Consider the following 20,951-nt stretch of genomic DNA (forward strand, 5'->3'; position numbering starts at 1 on the left):
TTTTGGCAAGGGTTTGTACATGAGAAAATCTTTTTTTTTTTTTTAAATGAATGTGTCTGCTAAGTGTAGCAGAACAGCACTACTACTAAGTTTAAAGAAATATTTTTAAGACAAAATATGAAACACTATTTTTAAATTCATAATTCTGTACATAACATCAGAATGGTACATTTTATAAATATTACAACACACTGTCAAATTAACTTTCTATTAAAATACTTGACACAAACTAATCCTTTCCTTTACAGTAACTACTTGTGCATCACAAAGCAACCTACTTTATTAAACCACAGGTGTTACTACATGTGTCTCACGGAGACAAGTATTTGTGTTCCTATACAAACGAGCTGACTACGCAGTACAGTTACAACTGGAACAGTGACTTGAGGTACACTGTTCCGGGGCACTCACCACCTCTGGTGGCCCACACTAGCTAGCACACAGCGGCACAAGCACACCGCAGAGCAAGCCATGGATGTTCCCGACTCCTTTCAAAGACGAGTCCTGGTGGATTCAGCTGCAGCAGCTCGGGATATTACCACTCAGCTGTCAGTACTGAACCTTCTATGTTCACAATCCACAAGGCCATCTTCAAAATAACAATAATTGGGATTGTATTAATCTATTTGCACTTGACTGCCCGAGTCACCTGAAGATACAAGCGGCCGTGCCAGAAGGGCTGCAGGTAGGACAGGCAGAAAACTTACCTTAAACCACTACAGAATATTCAGTAAGAGCTCCTCCGATGAATTGCTGTGGCTTACAGCAAACTCTGTGCTCTCAAGATCGAGCGACACAAGTGAATCCTCCAAATAAACTGCTTTGTTGATGAAGTTCAACAGCAGGCCATTAAAGATGGCTGCTCTAATTAGAGCTTTTTTCCAGCTTTTAAAGACACCAACTTGGAACAGAAGGCAACAATCATTCTAAGGCACAGTACACAAGCATCTAAACAACTACTTACTTATGATACATTAAGGTGTGCTTTTATTACTCAATGATTTTATTCAAGTAGACAAAGAAAAATTAAAAGTGCTTATGACAAGGCATGCTCATTTTACTTGCTCCCCCCTATTAACTTTTCCTAGCTGAAGTTTAGCAAAGATTCAATCAAATGATCAGCACCACCGATTAAGAAAATTATCAAACAGATCTTCAAATATCTACGGAACAATCCTCGAGATGCTCAAGTTATATTGCAAACGAATCCTGGCATCTCTAGACATGGAAAAAGGAAGAGACAGAACCAGCTTCATTAGCTGCAGGTACCTGTCATGCTCTAGTATTCAGCTGCTCCTCGGCAGGGCAAACGTGCTGCAGCAGAGGGCAAGCACATAGCCTACTAGTGACAAGGACATCACTGTGATTACGATTCATAACCTCACTACAAAAAACAGGTGACAGGAAGATTTCCATTTGTCTTCACATACAGCCAGTAATGCAATACTCCTTGAAGGCTTGTACTACCAGGGATGCTTTGATGTCCTCTCTATTCTAATGTATTATCAGCTGTTGTGAAACAAGTTAGAAAGGTCCAGAAGGAGATGCGCCTTATCTCTTAATTCAAGTTTTGAAATAGTCCCCACTACTCTTCAATCCCCTTTCCTTGGTTGCCAGTATTTGCATGGTTTTCTTTTCAGGACAAAAAAAAAAAAAACCCTGGGCTAAATCTCAGGAAGACAAATATTCTCAAAAAAAAAAAATCTCGCATGTAGAGGCAGTGTAGTCCCTCCCCCCTCCCTGCCCTTTATCACAGATTTCTGTCAATAATGTTTTTAAATGACAAAGTGAAGCTCCAGTTCAATGGTTACTATTCATCACTTTTGGCAACTTAGTTCTTAAGAAAACAGACCATAAGACATAGTAGACACTTGCAACAACCATTCTAAAAAGTAACACCCGGGGAACGCTGCACTTTGCTCCTCCAAGTTCAGATGTTAATAGCCCAAAAGAAATTAAATGCAATCTACTACGTGCTCAGTTGGTTGACTTAGCAAAGGGCTAGAAACCATGAAGTGAAACTGAGTGAATCCTGGGATTTTATTACATGCAGCACCTAGGAAAGAAAGAAAAAAAAAAAAGCATAATTTGATTAGTGTCTTTTGTCACTGTATTTTATAATCTAAAGACCCAGTTACTAATTCTACTACAATGGTATAATTATTCTTTTACAATCTGTTTAACCCAAGACATCTTGAATGTATTTAATTTTTAAGTAAAAATACAGTGCTACTGATGGCTGTAGTGCAATTAATGCCCTTATAATACAATTCAAAACAGCAACCTAAGTTAGGAAAATACCTCTTCTTTCTCTTTCAATCCTGATTAACTTAATGAGTTCCTCCAACACTAATCTCTTAAACACAGCACTATGGGAAATAAGAGATCAAAGAACAGCAATGAGCAGACTAACTAAATAAGCAGTGTTGATTAGCAAATTGTATTTCCTACTGATCTAAGGGTTCACTAATGAGATGCCTGGCACAATGACTGATCTTGCATTGCTCTGAAGCTATGCTTAGCATTCCCATTCTGCCTGCCTTAGGCCATATCTAGGGGAGGCAAAAGCATTCTTTTTTAAAACCTTCAAATTAATCATATACAGTCCAGGAAAACACATGAAGGTTGTAAATACTTTTGATTTTTACTAAGAATTGCATACATTTTGTGAAAGTCTATGAAATCCAAATATCTTGAGTCCACATTAGGACACAGTTGCGCAGCTAACCAGGCATTTGATATTATGAATGACTGGTATTGCTGCAGTGTTCAAAGGATAATTAAAAACTTCTGCTTTAAAATCCACCTTTGGTTTTGTACTTCTGTGACCGTTAGAGTCAACAAGCTTTGTCTGTTAAGCAAAATACATACCATAACTTCCAGTTGTATTGGCACATATAACAGCGCCAAAGAACTTCGGAGCATGCTTCTGGATTCTGGAAATAACTTTCTGACAGGCTACTGTTGGGTCTGTTCCCATCCTCATATACTCCACAGCTTGATAACTAAAAAAGGAAACCAACAGTGCCACAGCAACAGTTAGCCATACTTGGGTTATTTATTCTAAAATACCTTTGAGACACCTTGATTTCCTTGAATAATGGAAACACGCGATAAATAATCTTCAGCCAAAATTCATATTGGCAATTATTACTCAAGTTCTGCATGAAAAGTAATTAGAAACAGGACTAAAAAGGGACTGCAAGATGGCATCTATACCATCTATCGTTCTAAGGCAGCACCAAGCCTGGGATAACCCTCTGATCATCTGCAATAGAAAAGGCTAAGTAACAGATCAGCTAAAGAACTGCAAAACAGCAGTTAAAGAGTTAGCGGTTTCTATTTTTCATTGTATGATTAAGTTTGATATTAAAAGCTATTACTAGTTTTCAAAAAGGCCAATGCCAAGACAATTTTTCGAAGAAAATTGACCTCCCATGTTACATTACTGAAAAGTTACTCGTTTCAGTAAGCATTAGAAATTTTTTTCAGAAAAAGTTTCTGAAAGCCTCAAAATTGACACAGTTTATTTCATGAATATGAAGGTAGAGTGTTTTGATCAAGACTCTGAGCCACTTCCAAAATTTTTGCAAGCCAATCTTACTCTAAATGAAAGAGTAATCAAAATTAACTTCCTCTGTATCTACAGTATCATCAGACAAAAGATGATATGGGCATTGCTTGAGATCAATCAGTTGCATTTCCAAAATGTCCTCAGAAGGAAAAACATTACTTTTGTTGTCATCTTCTTTCAGAACCTGAAGATTAAAAGATAACACATAACTCACAAGCAAACACCACTAGATTTTGTTTTGATGAAAGATGCACATACCAAGAGCAACTCTTGTTACATTAAGGATCATCTACAGATAGTATTAACCACAGATACTATCAAAGTACTGCAGAAGAGAACTTTCCTTGCATTTTGAGACTCCCTATTATCTTTGATTTATTCTAACTATCAAATAGGTTCAAGTTATCTAAAGACAACTGCCTGAATATAAAGTTATATTTCACAGGGGTCTCTTGGCTAATCAAATACTCAGTATGAATTTACTATCTCAAAGAAGGTGGGCAGAAAATATTAGCAATTTCTTATTAGCTCTTTGTTTGACACTTCCTTTACTTCTGGCAGGTCAATTCTGTTCTTTGTTTTCATGTGGGAATATCTAAATAGCATGGAATTAGAAAATACTTGGATCTACAAGGAACCTGTGATTAACCAGCTAGTCTGAGTTGTTTTCTAAAACTCATCGGTGCCAACACAAAATGTTTTAAGCATTCCACCCAAATCCTTCAGGCTGCTAAACTGTAATGTAAGCTTTTATTGATTAACCTCATAGCGGAGCTCAACTCACTACTACTGTTGGTATCTAATACCTCAGGATAATTCATGAAGTTGTCAACTGCCTTGTATTTCAAGACTGGCTTGGAACAGCTTGAAACGCATTGAGGACATTTGTAAACATTAACAGCTAGTAGGCATTCGTAACTGCCAGTTTCGGGAAAAGCACTCAAGTCATACGAAGGCCACTGTTCCATGTTCCTTCAAGCATCAGTGCCCACTATGTTCAGCACAGACTTCCATAACTCATTCCTGCGAGACCGATCCACAAGAATGGCTGTCAAGACTCAGTGATGAAAACAGCGATATCTTATGCAGGTTATGCAACGACACAGCACTAAAACACCTCTTCCACTTTTAAATTAGATGCAACTACAGGATTGCTGCAGTGACACCTTCCTGTTGTCTTGAGTAACGTGAGACTCATCCCTCATCCTTTCTACAATTTGTAACACTTATTTCCCCTACAACAAAACACTTTAGAGGAGAAAGCTAATCAGTTCTGTTAAAAAGCATGCAGCTTGGGAATATACTCATTGCCTGTCTGCTCACAGCTTTGCAGTATTAAGGGATCTATCATCAAGATATTTAAGATGTTACTTCTTTTAAGACAGATCATAAGGATGACTTGATTCTGCTACTGTTCTTTCCCCTTCCATTCCTCCCTTTACTCTCACTTCAGCAGCCAGTAAGTCAGTAAATCTTCTTAATTACTTCATTTGCTGAGCTCACATTTTGCTAGAGAAAGCTAGCAAAGTCTGCCCTAAGGACAAACCTGGGTAAGAAGCGCATCATGATGTCACCATCCCCAGTGGCTGCAGCTCCTCCGGCCGTACTATCCGCGTAGGATCCTGCTCCAGCTATTGGCGAATCTCCTACACGGCTGTAGTGAACGACGGAAAAAACACAAAAACTGGAAACTACAGAAAACTGTAATTTACTAATTCCAGCGGGATTGCATTAATGTAACGGCTTTTGGCCTGATGTTGGCAAGTGCTTATGACTCATGCGCACTTTCAACTCTGTCAACCTTACTGCCTCCAGCTGGGTTAGCGTCAAACCCACCAGAGAACAGAACAGGTAAAGACGTGAATCCACTGCAGTCCAAAGTCTTGTCTTAAAACTACCACTAAAAGTGATCTGTGATAACCTGACTGACCTGAGGCTTAATCCATTTTTACTAAAACCCTTGTTATACTGACTATAGCTACAGCAGTAAGGTTCAGCCAGTGGGCAACAGTAAACAGCTGGGGACACTAGTTATGTTCAATAACTTGTTGCTAAATCCTGAAGTTGTCTGACTTGGTTGACAGAGAAGATTCCTAACTGGGTAGAAAAAAAAAATATCTCAAAGACAAAACACAGCCCTGGGGCTCCAATTCTATATACATTTCTTCAGAGACTGTGCAGCTCCCGGAAATGCTTATTTGTCTCTGGTGCCTTGCCTTACAAGCTGCCTCACAACTGTGCCAGTTGTGTCTCTGTATGGTGAATTAAGCCAGCTGAAAAACAAGCATTCCTTCAAAGAAACACAAATCATCTTGCAAATGAATCGGTTTCTCAGTATTAGGATTTATGGCAGTGCCCAGAAATAAGCAAGGCCATTTTGTGATCATCACAGTCTAAAACATACAACCTTTAGATAAGCTTAATATAGGAAATTAAATGGGGAAAAAGCTTTTTTGTAACACCAGAGACACTAACCCTGGAATTTTGTGGACTGCACCATTAGTAGATGTTCCAGAAGCAACAGTTCCGCTCCCACCAATTACAACCATACCTAAAATGTTCAACAGGTTTGAAACATATTCAGAAAGACTCCTAACAAATATATTAAATTGGCACTATGGTTATCAAACAGAACCACAATACCCAGACTATTCAAATTAATGATATCCTGAAACACAGAAAAGTTGCACTCTTAAAGAAAACAAGTTATTTTTAAAACACATTTGGAAACTTTCTGGATGCATTACAAGAGCTCAAAAAGGAATCTAAAACAGTGACCACCACACTGTTCAGAGCTGTACACTGCGGCTCGAGCAGCCACTGTTTCCTAATACACATCTATGTTAATCAGTAGAGACCAAGTAACTGGTGTCACCACATCTGCACCAGTATGACCAGAACAACAAAGTTCAGAAAATATAAATGGTACTTCAGGGAGATTAAAAAAATACTGGAAGGATGAGCTTAAATTTAGCAGAAGGTGACATACTGCCTACCAAAGTAACAAGAATTATGTATCAGGCAGTCAAACGTGTGGATGAGTCCACCTCTTGCTAATTTTGTGCTGGTAATGAGGCCACTGCCCCATGTTAGAGAAATGTAGATTACCACTTGGAACAGGATTTGGGATCAACTGCTTCTCCATAGAGCAAGACTTTACCTCTTTAACAGAGGGCAGAAATTGCTGCTAGCATCAAACTCCAGTACAAACTGAGAGCCAAGAAGCAGAATTCAGAAAGCTGAATTCTAGTTCTCTGTCTCTGACCTCACTAAGCAGTACCTCCTTCTCACAGAAAAGTTTCCTGATCAGTAGAAGCTAAAAGCATAGAGGCACTGAGTCTATGGCCACCATTAGCTTCTGCAAAAAGAAAGAAAGGTCATCAGTTCCTACCAAATTCCTAAATGCTTTCTGAATGAAGACTCTTCTCAAAAATCTCAAGCAGACATTTCATTTATAAAACAATGGGGTAGAAGAACTTGAAGTTCAGTGAAGTACAAATATAAACACCATCATTTACTACAAAACAGCTTAGGACTAAATGATACATCAATTCCTGAACTGTGTTGAGCAGATTCCCCTCTCACCCTGATACCGCACTCTTCTAGCACATACTGAAGACTGTAAATCCCAGTAAAGAAAGCTACCTACCAACATAAGAATTTGGTAGGTTGCCTGACTTCTGTAGAATGTTAATTAGTTATTAGTAGGGTGGACTGGGAGCAAAGAAGATTTACACTTGAAACAACTTGTTAATTCTTGGTATTGCAAATACTGTCAGGCAAAAAGTTCTGAATTGCTAAACTGAGAAAAACATAGACTAAACCAGAGTGCAAGTTTCAAGCCTACAAAGTATAAAGCTTGAAAGACATGAATCTCTAACTGCTCCAGTCCTTTTTCTGATCTGCTCATTAACTGGCTGACAGGCTTAGCAATTAACGGTCTTCAATCAGTAAACTCTTAGAAGTTTTTAGGACTACTACTGCTAATCTGTTTTAAGCACAGTAGTTCCTGCAGAAATCTACTGATTCAGTCAAAAGCCAGAATAGAAGAAAAATGAAAGCAAGCTGTATTTTATAAGTTTAAGGGCTGTTTGATAAACACTGCTTTCGGTTGGCAATAGCACTGTTTATTCATTTCTTCCACCGCTACAAAGCCTTTTAAACTGATCTGACATCTACAGGGGAGACATGACCTAAGTTAACCATAACCAAAAGAAAAGTAATTTTTAACCTTGATCAGTTTTCTAAGCATATATAGCTGCCCAAGTAATTATGGCAAGGTACCAGAGGGAAAAGCAGTAGGGCAATGACCAAAAGCTAAGGGCAAGGAATGAAGCAAGTGGCTGTGAGGCCAGTACACTGGAAAAAAACCAAAAGAAACCAAAATCAAATCCTACTTTTAGACACCCCATTCTAACACATAAGTAACAGAATCTTGAAACCACTATACATAGGAAATAATACACATAGGAAATACTTTTCTTTAAACTTAGTATGTTTAAAATAAATTAGTTTCTTTAAACTAATCTGTAGGGAAATGAGGAAAAAAAATAAATCAGCATCAGTGTTACCAAAAATTGTTACCAATAGTATCATGATTATGAACACTTCGTGAGGTGGTCTGTTCTTCTTTACAAGTTACTTTTTCAGGCCGTTTGTATGGTCCACAGGATTTTGAAGAGTCTGGTACCACATTCTGTAATTATTTTGTAATTTTCATGAGTAATACATTATGCTTCATTACAGATACATTTTAAAATACTACTATCAATACCTATAACCTACCACACAGGCATTAGATGCCTAATACTTAAATTATACAAGTGTACTGAAATCCTACAAGTTGTTTCACTTAAAAAGTAGTGGATGACTTCTGGTCAGTAAAAAGTGTTTCCTACTAGAAAGTTATGCTGTTCAAATTAAAGATTTGCCTTTGCTCAACTGACTGGTCAAAAAAAAAAAAAAAAAAAAAAAAGAACATGCTCAGTGCTCATTCTTCAGCAAAATGAAGAAAATTTTAAAGCTAAAAAATCCACCAGATGAATTGAGCTTGTTTTATTTATGTCAAGTCAGTACCATAGCCAAGATATTTTCACAACTGAAAAGCACAGTATCTATTGAATTAAAATGATTCAGCAATGCAGCATTTCATATCCAAGAAACAAGGAAGACCATGTACAAACATGTAGAAATCTGTAACACCAATCCTCTCCCCTCAACCCTCCAAAAAAAAAAAAAATCAAAACAAAAACCCCCAACAACCCAACCTCACCACAACAGGCAAGTGTAACGACAGCTGCACTAACCTGATGTCTTCACAGGTCTGCATAAAACCTAACTATTTAAGGACCTTAACTGTTACTACAAGATTTTCTTTCAGAAATTTATACACGCACTGCTTGCTTTAGTTTGACAAGTCCTGTGCAAATTTAGAGCTAAAAAAATAAAATTAATTCCTACACCAAAATGCTACTGTGTGAAGGTCAAAACCAACACAATCTAAGAAGTAAAAGCTAGAAACATACTGTTCCTAAGTCTACCAAATACTTGGTAACTCCAAGTTTGTTCTGCTTAATAAGCAAAACCTTTTTTTTCTTCTTCACACAGAAAGCACTACTTTATATAAACTGAAAGGAAGGCGCAATGATGCATTACTGACTTTCTAACAGCCACCTGACCCCTTCACCACCACCACTGCTCCATACCTTCCAGTAGTTTGGCTGGCAGCTTTGATTAAGCCACTGTGAATACATCAAAAGAGATTTCTGGGTCGTTAAATCTTCATATGGAAACCCCATTCTTACAGCAAACAGGGAGGCTTGAAAAGCAACAACAAAAGCAAAAACATTAGTCACTTTTTTTATATTTTATGATAAAACATTCATGCAATGTTATCTAGAAATCAATAAATTCTACATTCTCTACGAAGATGAGAAATATGTCTTCAGGGAGCAGTATCAGCCAATGGTGATGTACAACTGCAGTAACCAACTCTCCCTCCACTTGCAATATCAGATTTCCTTAACTTAGTACAACTATGCTAACACATGAAAGCTTTACCATTGAAAGAGAAACAAATTCAGCTCTGTTAATCAACTGGACACAAATAACCTGGAGCAAGAGTGGCCTGGGCTGTCTATCTCACAGAAATATTTAAATAAACTATACAAATAATAGTATATTTTCCTTAAAAGCTAGCCTTTTATGAAAGATAACTAACATAGCAGCACAACCAATACTTGCCGAAATCAATCCACCAGCTTACATCATATTACACTTCTTCCTTGCAGTTTTAAAAGTGACTGCTTCCCTGTTCTGAAAATTAATACGGTATGTGTCAAGGCAGCAAAAGAAATATCAACACAAGCAGTGAAAGAATGCTGCACTTCTAAGAATGGCTTTTATCATTAGGGAAAGAGAAAAGAAAAAAGATCAACTGTTCTTTCATCTGTTAGCTGTATGTATTATCTAGTAACAGCTACTGTTGCTGGATTCAGATGCTTGAATCTGTATCACCAATCCAATGTCACTATAATACACAGCTAAACAAGCTTCTCCAATCCAAGAATTAAAAGCTTTCAATTATTTCTGGACAGCTTTTCTGTGTTTTCCTTAAAAACCATCACAATTAAAAGTCTCTTGCACTCAGAGGAAAAGAAAACTGACAGCTTCAGTTAAACAGATATTTATTTCCCATTTCTAGAACAAACAGGCAGGTGTTTGGGGGGGGTTGGGTGTTTTTTTTTGGTTTTGTTGCTTTTTTTTAAAGTAACATTGTGGTTGTGCATGCTTGTCTGTCATTCTTTCATGACTTTTGAATCCTTGTTTCTATTCCAGGAAACAGAATTGGTAATTTTTACTTTCTGAACTTTTTCGTGGTCTAAATACTGATAGGACAAAAAGGGAAAAGGTCAGGCACGCTGCGATTATGAAACTTTCCTATCTGTTGGAGACAAACATGAAAATTTCTTGGCAGATAGTAACCAAAATAATCCTTTTTTTCCTCACTTTTAAGCATTCTGCGCTGAATGTCCCTCACCAGACTCAGTTCTACATTGGTATACATGGCCTTTCTCCAAGACTTGTCCTAAAGAAATTAGGCAACAAATTGAGAAAGCGGCTCTTTTAACAACACAAGAACTGATTAGTGTTGTTATCTGTATCTGTTCAACAAACGCTACACCACAGGCAGGGGAACTAGAGGCTGGTCAGCCTCACCTTGATCACTGAGAAAGTGATCAAACAACGCTGGAAACCATATCCAGGTACCTGAAGCTCAAAAAGGTGATTTGGAGCAGCGCTCATGGCTTCACAAAAGGGAAGTCATGCTTGATCAACCTGCTGACCATCTATGATGAAACAACTGATTCAGTAGATGAGGGGAGAGCAATAGGTATTGTCTACCTTGACTTCCATAAGGCTTTTGACACTGTCTCCTGCAAGATTCTCCTAAGTATTAGCTGGATGAGCAGATAGTGAGGTGGACTGAAAACTGGCTGAAGGGCTTAGCTCAGAAGGTAGTGATCAGTGGTATGAAGTCTAGTCGGAGCCAGTAATTAGCGGTGCACTGCTGGGGTCAATACTGGGCCCAGTAACATTCGATACCTCCATTAATAATCTGGATAATGGAGCAGACTGTATGCACTCTGAGCAAATTTTGCAGATGATACCAAACTGGGAGAAGTGGGTGAAGCACCAAGGGGATTACTCTGGCATCCAGAGTAACCTCAACAGGCTGGAGAAATGGGCAGATAGATTCTCATGGAGTTTAACAAAAAGAAGTGTAAAGTCCTGCACCTGGGGAGGAACAACCCCATGTGCCAATACATGTTGGGGCCACCCAGCGGTAAAACAGCTTGGCAGAAGACCTGGTTCCGAGGTGCAGCAAGCCGAAAATCAGCCAGCAACGTGCCCTTGCAGCAAAGGCAGGCAGCAGCGCAGGCTGGGATCCAGCATTAGGAGGAGTGTTGCCAGCAGGCTGAGGGAGGAGATCCTTCCCCTCTGCTCCACACTGGGGAGGTCACACCTGGTGTAATGTGTCCAGTTCTGGGCTCCCCAGTCCAAGAGAGACATGGACATACTGGAGACAGTCCAGGGAAGGGCCACAAAGATGATTAAGGGACTGGAACATCTCTCCTACAAGGAAAGGCTGAGAGAGCTGGGACTGTTCAGCCTGGAGAAGAGAAGGCTCGGGGATGATATATAACACCTGAACGGAGGGTGCAAAGAAGATCAAGCCAGGCCCTTTTCAGTGGTGCCCAGTGACAGGACAAGAGGCAATGCACACAAACGGAAAGGCAGGATGCTCCCTCTCAACAGCAGGACACACTTCTACGCTCCAAGGGTACCAGAGCTGCCCAGAGGTTTTGGAATCTCCCTCCTTGAAGTATTCAAAAGCCATCGGGATATGGTCCTGGGCAACCAGCTCTACATGGCCCTGCTTGAGCAGGGGGCTTGAACCAGAAGACCTCAAGTCCCTGCCAAACTCAACCACTCTGTGATTCTGTAATACATCCTCTTCCTTAAGTTCTCTACATACTGAAGTTTTTTTAAAAAAAAAATACCTAAACTACTACTTTTTTTGAGTCAAAGTAAACAGAACTATGAAGACTATTCAGGTATCATGGCACTAACAGATTCCATCAGTGCTTTTAACAAAAAAATGAAAGTTTCACGTTACTTTCATTAAAATTTCGCTACCAGGCCACACATTCAAAAATGATCAACTAAAAATTAATACATGCCACAGCTTGCCTCTTCCTCTGTAGTGTCAACCACTCATAGAAATGAAGTTAAGAGACAGGCAAACTTCCCTGGAATATATGCTAAATATTTTAAAATAAAAGTTCAGTTTAATTATTGGGGGAAAAAGAAGGAAAAAACACAGCAACTTTGCATCTTGAATAAAAAAGCCTGCAGAGATTATAAACATTTCTATGAAAAGTTTTTACTATTCTAGCTAGCTTTTCTGGTGAAAATGTGAATATATTTAGAAAATACACCGTTGTTTCTCTCATATGCAGATTTGAAAGTTCCAAGGTATTCTTCTGAAGCTACAGTTCTATTATCACTTTATCAATCTTCATCTGGTAAAGACACCTATAGTTTCCTTTATCCTAGTTCCTATTTCCACAGAAAATACATTCTTCCACAAGAAGTATTATTCTTTCTCAATTTCTCCACTGATTTGATTTATTCACTAACATTTATCACCATCTCCAGTTTTTACTCAGATATATCTTCAGCTTTTCTGTCTTTTGCCACTACTGCTACACAATTTCTTCTAAGGAAGTTCTCACTGACAGCAAGGACTCGGCATAACTTGTCCACACAACTCCATTATGCAAAGAGCCATCTTATTAGGCTTGGAAAATATATTTTAAATCAGCACTTTAATTCTTCCATTTCTTCATCTTCTCTATGCTTTCTGCCCATTCTACTGATGAAAAGTCAGAAACATTTTGGTAACTACCAATGGTCGGGAACTGAGTATTACGAGCATTTCTTCCTCCTCTGTTTAACACTTGACCAATTCCTTTTTCAGTATCACCTATGAAGTCTCTTACCAAACCCACTTGTAACGTAATCATGGCCAACTGCTCCAATTAAACAGAATCTGCAAATCTCTCTTTTCCGAACTTGTCAAACACTGTCCTGTTCTTTTTTTTATATATAATTTTATTTTACTCCATCAAAAAAACTGCTGTTGCATTTATCATTCTGTACACATTAATTCCTTCAAGAATCTTTTATTTTTTCTTATCAATTTCAAAGCACTTGACTCACCCTTAATGCTCAGATGTCAATTTCCACACTTATCTCCACATTCTTTCTAAGCAGGCACATACACTTTAACAATTCTTAACTGTGAGCCAAGTAACCTTCTACTCACTGCTCATACACCTTCCTGGAATGTCCATCTTTTTTGAAGCCATTATTCTAAGAGCAGCAGCTCATATTTTAAAAGCTCAACTATACCTCCAGTTTGCTATCATTCTTTTGTTGTACAAGGAATACAGCCCCTAATGTAATTTTTTAAATTCAAGTGCTCAGTAATATTTTTAAACTATTAAATACCGCAACAGTGCTCAATATACACTAAACAGTAAAGTGTAACTGTAGCATCTATTAATTCTGTCATTTCTTAGTAAAATTTACTCCACAGTTTTAAATAAAATATTTACATCTAACAGCTTCTACAGTGTCTTGTATCAAATCAACTTTGACACCTTTGATATCAGTGATATTAGCAAAGCCTTGGGACTGCAAGTCAGTATTTGGAGTTAAATTGGTGGAAAGAGCATGAAATTATATTTTTCTTTTCATGTCCAAATAACGGACTATAACCTAACTCATACACAAGTAATAAGAGAGTAAACACTTCTGAATTAATTGACTAGATTAACTTGATAGTCAGGGAATTCTACCACCTATATATATGTATATACAAATATATGGCAATTTTAACAGGAAGTGTTTTAAGAAGAGCGTGTGATTTGGAAACAGTTAAAGGAATAATTACCAGACTCTCCCACTAATAATGTATGCTTAGTGTATTCAATGACCTTTCGTGCTACACCAATTGCATTTTTTACATGTCTGAGATCCGCAACTGCCCCAACTTCCATAGTGTTGCTGGAAACAAGAAATACTTAAGTTATTAAAAAGACAAGAATAATTGTACATTTTTTATTACACAAAATCTGTTCTCATCTAAATTAGCCAGCTTGCTTCTTTAACATACTGCTTTAATTGTTCTGTGCCATAGATAGATGGCATCACACTAGTAGGGAAAAACTTTGTACATGTATTGTTTCACAGGCACAGGGATGTTGCTCAAGTAACAGTAACTCCACCCACAGTAATATTTTCAGTAGTAATTGGTAACACGAATGACACGCTTGCAATTACTTTTAATCAGGACAGCTTTAACTGGTGAATAAAATATAGAAGACAGCTGCTCCAGAAGTGAAATATTTATGGAAAGAATGTAAAGGGAAAACTTAGAACACTACAAACCATCTGCTTTGCAACTGTTGTAGCTAGAGCTGAATTACTGCACTACATGTAAAGATTCAGTAACAATAGCCACTCTTCTACCCATTAGTTTTTTTCCTAGTTCCACTGGTTAACATACAACTTGTCCCACAGTCTGCCCTAAACAACAAGACCTCTGTAACAACTCTTACGTTAAAGTGTGCTAAAAATTACAGACACCACTCTTTGGTCCATGGAGTTTTCTTACCCATCCATAATCATTGCATCCAATGTTGTTTCTCCAATTTCATCTGGGCTTCCTCCATATCCCACACTCCCATCGCATTGGTCAATCTCACACTGAGTGCAGCCTCTCTCAACTGCATCCAACTCAGAACCTCCCAACTGTAACACTCTCCAAGCTGTAATCAATACAAATAATTAAAAGTCACCAGTGAAAACCGTCTCCACTATGGCTTTAAAGAATGTTTTAAAGACAGGCATGATGAAGACGCACTACAACAGTGGATAAAAAAATAAGCTGTAACTTATAGGCAAAATAAAGTAAAAATATAAATATGTTCAGACGAATGCAAAGCATTACTTTTCTAAATATTGTTTTACTTTCATGCTAATTAGTGTTTTTAATTGAGAAATGAAGCTTTTTTCCTGACTGGGAAGGCGTTACTTACTAACAATCATCACAACTTCAATATATTGAATAACCTCCTCTGCCCAGAATCAACCATTACTTTATCACTGTTCGTTTAAAGCCTTTTGTGAGGAGGGAGAGAAGGAAGCAAAACTTTTGTCTCAAAAAAAAAAAAAAAGTTATAACAAGCAGTCCTCAAAAGCTTTGTAAGAGAGTAAGTGTCCAGCTGCAGTATTAAAAGATCTAAACCACAGTGATCTAAAAGATCTAAACCTACATTAGCAACTATGTAAGAACAAAAAGAAAGGAGAAATTATATACAAGAAATTACAGTCTCCATATTCTTCTGTTCAGCCCTTAGTCTTCTATTCTTTAGAACCCAGCTCCCAGCTCATGGTGCAGTTTTGTAAGACATTACAGACATGCCAAATGACATGATCTGAATAAACCGGGCCTGAAGGCTTTGCACATATATTTCACAACGCTGGACCTCAGCCAAGATTTTCCAATATACCTGAGCTTGCAGCTATCGACAGTTGCAATCCTGCTTCCCTCTCCTTGTGCCGGTTCTGGTGCTCCATCACCTGCCAGACCCTGCACAGGAGAGGCAGTGGAAGCATACAGCACACAGCTCTCTTTGGCAGAACTGTATTATTTAAACTATTACACTGTCTCACCCATCTCAGGAAGCCTCATCTTCACAAATGCCGCACACACCAAGGAAACCTAGCATCCAACTCCGCATATGCTTGTCTTTGTTAGAAGCTTAAGTGTGAGCAGTACTGCTCCAATTCCTATTACTGTTACTGCTGTGAGTAGCCTTAGCGCAAGCTTTCACTTCTGACCTACACAACGCTTTACAGGAACCCGTTTCACTAGCAAGGCTTCTACAATAAGGGGTTATTTACAACTCAACTGTGGTAAAATAGCCTACAAATCTTTTAAAATCGTACCCACAACTAATTTACCTTGCCAAGGAAAACCTGCTTCAACTAGCAATAACATCACAAAACACCACAGGACTCCAAAAACACATGTTCAGAACTATCTAAATCTTTGGGGGCAAAGACGAATCTCAGAAGGGCGATACTGAAAATGAGATGCTGCTGTGAACGGCCACAAGACTGGACGCCACACTATTAACAAAAGAATGTTTTAAATTTAGTTTTTCCACAGCTCATACCGACCACCCCTCACCTCCTTTTTCAAAAACAAAACCAAACCAAAAAAACCCAAACCAAACCACCCATTTTCCCCAGCCTTTAAAGTTAAACCATGTGCTTCCCGGGGCTCAGCGCCACAGCAGCACTATGGCAAGGCCAGCGGCGGGGCTCGGCCTCGCTGTGCGGTCCGCTGGCACCGCGGCGCCCGGCCCGGCCCTCCCGGGCCCGGCTGCGGCCCTTCCCAAGCAGGCGGCGAGGCGCAGCAGCCCCGCCGCTAGCGGAGCCGTTTAACGGCAGCAGGGTCCCAGCCCGCTTCTTTTTGCCACACATAAGCGCAGTCACGCCTCAGAGGCTTATTTATGTCTCCAAGCCACCACCGTGCCCGCCCCGCCGGCCCCTCAGCGGCAGGGCGCACCGTGAGCGCCGAGCGGGCGGTGCGGCCCAGCCCGGCCCGGCCCTGCCCCCCCGGCGGGGCACCTGTCTCTGCCGCCTTCCTAAACGCCCAGGTGTTGATGACTACGGGCAGGGCAGCGGCTGAGGCGGCGCCCACCAGCTGCAACAGGACGAGCAAGAAGGGCGCGACCACCATCCACCGCCGGACCCCGCCACGTCCCGCCGCCGCCACCGCCATAGCCGCCCGGCTCGGCCCCCACAGCACCGCCGCGAACCGGGCTGCAGCGGCAACGCATGCGCGCACGGCCCCGCCGCGGCGGAGCGATATGGCGGCGTAGGCCGCGGCGCAGGGCGCTGTCCGCCACGGGGCGGTGGTACGGCCCAGGCGGGCCGTGCTCTTCCGCAGGGGCTGGGGCGTGCGGTGGGCTGCGTGGGGAGCGTGTTTGTGACAAGGACAGGCCGAAGTGCCCCCCATGCCACCAGCAACGGCCGAGGCGCAGAGTAGATTAAAACGCGCCTTGCATGTACTGTGTGTCTGGGGGGGTGCTTGGGCCAGGCCCCCTGTGTGCAGGGCACAGTCCAGGCATGACATTAGGGGCTGCGGGGCTGTGGGGTGGGGGCACCCCAGGTAAAGGGTGGGCAGAAGCCACATGCGCAGGGTGCTTGTGGCATTCACATGCAGCGTGTGTGTGTGTGTGCCGCCTGGTGAGCATGTATGTTCTCGTTAAAAGCAGTACAGAGGTGTTTCTGCGAAGGGTGCGTTGGGGGATCTACCGTAGTGAATGCGGAAGAATTTGTCAAAAGCCTCACTTGGTAGAAATCATAAAATGTGTAACAGGCAATACCTTAGCCCTGCCCCTGCCGTTCAAGCTTTTCATTACCATTAGCAATAGTTCTAAAGCCACTTGACGCGTTGCCATAGCAGTGTGGCTGTGCTCAGGCCTACAGGCCTGCCTGCTGTCAGCGTGAGGCACCCACCTCGGCAGGGCTGATTACGCTCAGGCAGTCGCTGATCATCAGCTGGCTATTATTTCTGAACAACAAGAAAAAACGTGGCTTCTGCTCCTACCAGAAGTGAATAACAAGATATGCTTCTTTCCCTTTGCCTTTCCCTTTGCCTTTCCTTTTTTCTTTCTTTTTCCTCTCAGCTCACTTTTCCAGCTCACTCTCGTTGCTCCTTTTCAATATTTGATGGGCCAAACTCAATTACACTTTACCAGCAATGTCACTCGTCTTGTATTTATAGTATGTGGAGATACTTGGACCTCATGTGTGACAAGCTGAATCTTGTAGACATGCATAAATTGTAAGTGTACCCAAGCTAGTTTAAAAAGCCTGAAGCAATATTATTTTTATTATAACAAAACAATCCACAGGCTTTGGAATTAAATAGTTGTCACAAAAGAAACATACTGTCCTTTATTACAGAAATCCCAAAATAATAAAATACAGTATTGTATTTGACTGTAGTAATAGCATGGCATTGGTTTCAGCCAGTTCCCAAAAGCAAAAGTACAAGTAGTCTAGAGAAACCTTTACTCAGGTAAGTACTGTTAGCTGATTTATTTCTGATGTTACTGTTCTTACTTACATCACATGTTTCTGTGTAAAGCTGTTAGGGAAGGGAAAAGGGCCAAAATACAGATCCCAATTGACGTTAGCAGAAAGAAAACAGGAAAATATTTTCAGAGAAGTAATTTAGTAATAAGTGAAGAGGTAAATATAATCAAACACATTCCTAAAATTGATTAATTAATGATATTTTTCAAATATTGTTTTCTTTTAGCCAGATAAAATGGACCATTATGAAAGAAAAACACTTTGATATGGGTGCAATTCAAAAAAAGTATTGACTGTGATGGTCGCATCTGCAGGCTGAGCCTGCACAGCTGTGGAGAGAATATTTTGTACAACTTGAAACAGCATAACATTATGCTTTGAGGCCCGTGTAGACACTCAGTTGGTACTGGGTTCTGTGGTATCTTTCTAACTGGCTCTCAAATGTGAATGACTTCCTGCAAGAAACAGATGCAATAATGAGTCCATGCTTCTCTGTATACAGTGTTATTTAATATAATATTTTTTTATGCTAACTGGAAAAAACTGACAAATCAAACACTGCTCTCAGATACAGTTCGTAAAATCAACAGCAAGATCGATAAAACTCTGGGCTTACATGCTGAAAGCTGAGAATTTCAGCAGTATCTGTGCAAGTCAACTTTGCAAGTCCGTTGTGCTACATCCATCCAGGCTCTTGATTTGCCTTCTGTCTCTGATATAAAGTATTTTAAAAACTCGTCTTTGAATTTGAAACTTGCTTGTATTTTTTATAAAAATTAGCTGTTGTTTTATGTGATTTCTTCCTACATCAACAGTGAAAATGCACCTTAATCCATTTGTTCCCCAATACTTAGATCTTCAAGACTATAGCTAAGATAAATGGTGATACTGGTAGACTTGTCTCTGCAGCTAAAAAGCAAATCAGGGCTTCCACAAACAGAATTTGTCTTCAAATGCATAATACTGAAAAAAATATTCTGGAGAAAGACTTTTGTGGACAAGGGATTATTGAGAGGATCTACAACAGACAACATACTGTGACTGAATGGCACTGAGTAATTAATGAAAAACACAGGAGGAAATTCACCTCTTTCACTGAGAGTGTCTGTTCCTACAGTGGCTGAATTCTGACCTCAATTATATCTGTGTGACCTTATCTAGCACCATCTGTTCAAAAATGCATGCCCATCTCCTTTTTGCTGTCTCAAATCTTCCATAAGTGTGCTTTGAAATTTAATGAAGTATTGTATTTATAGCTGTAATTTGTTTAGAATTTAATCTTGATTTTACTTACACTTTCTAATAGTAACATACACAAACACAGGAAAAGCAAATCTGAGAATAATTTTCTTAATAAAAATAATCTACTGTTTGATTAGCATTTGCTATGGAAACTTATTGAAATGTGAAATATTTTTTTTTGACATGTAGGATTTTGAATCCATCATGCTTCTAATTAAAATGTATTTTAAAATCACCCTGTGTTGTGGTTTTCTGTTTTGAGTAAATTTGTGGAAGCACTGTACTCTTGAGTTTTTAATTCCCCACACACACACCTTTTGATCCCTTTCATGACTCCTTACAACACATGTGTTCTCTCATTCACTCAACAACACTGGAAAGGATGAAAAGATTTATTCATGGTGAATGTCTCCATCATCTACCTCTTAAATCTCCTAGGAAAGACCTTTATGCCCTCTTTCATGCTTGAGAAGAGCTATGTATAAGCATTTTCAAAGCTTAGTTATCCTCACCTGAATCCTCCATAAAACTCAGCATCAGTGTGAGGTCTGTCAAAATGTGTAATGTTTAAATAACATGATTATCCAGGCCTCTGCTTCCCATACCGTTTTCATGTCCTCCTCAGCAATCTTTTTCAATGTGCTATGTGTTCTCTTTCACTCGTACTGTAAGGTCTTTTAGGTATGGGTTGTCATTTCATTTTAAGTTCGTGCAGCATATAGCACCAGTGTGTTCTAGCTTAGCACTCTTTGATCCTTGGCAATATGTTAATGAGCATTAATATCTATAATGAGAAAAAGTACAGATGCTAATTATAATAACCAAGAAGCCATCAATAATAACTAAACATAACAGTCATGTTTCCATTGCTAAATTTGCTTTTTTTTTCACTTTTTTTATCAGATTGTTAAGTTACAGTAGCTTACTTTCTCACTTTGTAACCTCAAAATAAGTACTACATGTCACAGATAATATGTTCTTACAGTATTATTTTGGCCTGTTGTAGCATTCTGTCTCAAAACAAGTTCTGTGTAATATATTTCCTATTTGTAATTGCTATATTGGTCCATTGCAGCAATAAAGTTGTCATATGGAACATGTAATGGACCACTTTACATTGTTGGAACTGCTTTTTTTATTACAACTCCTTGTAACTTTATGATGTCTTCATAAATGTGATCCATGGCAATAATAAAGTTGTTGGACAAATGCAGCAAGTTACTGTTTGCTTCCCCCAAGTCTGAAAGTTATCTTGACATTGTTAAATGAGCATACTTAAAGTTTTCAATGTTGAAAGGAAAGTAAGCAGAAACTTGTATTATACAAATACTACTTTAGAAATATGGCAGCTTACAATGTTTACATCTGTTTAGTGTGGCTTGAGTATGCC

At 39.4% G+C, this 20,951-nt stretch overlaps 1 protein-coding gene across 3 annotated transcripts; it reads right to left on the reverse strand.

Moving 5' to 3' along the window:
* Positions 1–964: 964 nt before the first annotated feature.
* AGA (aspartylglucosaminidase) lies at positions 965–17,034 on the reverse strand. Of its 3 annotated transcripts, XM_055716505.1 has the most exons (10): positions 16,844–16,981; positions 15,718–15,797; positions 14,820–14,973; positions 14,097–14,209; positions 9,280–9,392; positions 8,159–8,270; positions 6,050–6,125; positions 5,121–5,228; positions 2,872–3,005; positions 965–2,056 (listed from the first exon to the last, which is right to left on the reverse strand). In XM_055716505.1, exons 2-10 carry the CDS (start codon positions 15,782–15,784, stop codon positions 1,956–1,958), a joined length of 978 nt encoding a protein of 325 aa, XP_055572480.1. In that variant the 5' UTR covers positions 15,785–15,797; positions 16,844–16,981; the 3' UTR covers positions 965–1,955. The 3 variants fall into 3 exon arrangements, with proteins under 3 accessions (XP_055572480.1, XP_055572469.1, XP_055572475.1); XM_055716494.1 differs by lacking the exon at positions 15,718–15,797 and having other exon boundaries at positions 16,844–17,032; XM_055716500.1 differs by lacking the exons at positions 6,050–6,125; positions 15,718–15,797 and having other exon boundaries at positions 8,146–8,270; positions 16,844–17,034.
* Between the last annotated feature and the right edge of the window lie 3,917 nt (positions 17,035–20,951).

Source organism: Falco cherrug, chromosome 1 (assembly GCF_023634085.1).
Source record: "Falco cherrug isolate bFalChe1 chromosome 1, bFalChe1.pri, whole genome shotgun sequence".
NCBI classification, from domain to species: Eukaryota; Metazoa; Chordata; class Aves; order Falconiformes; family Falconidae; genus Falco; species Falco cherrug.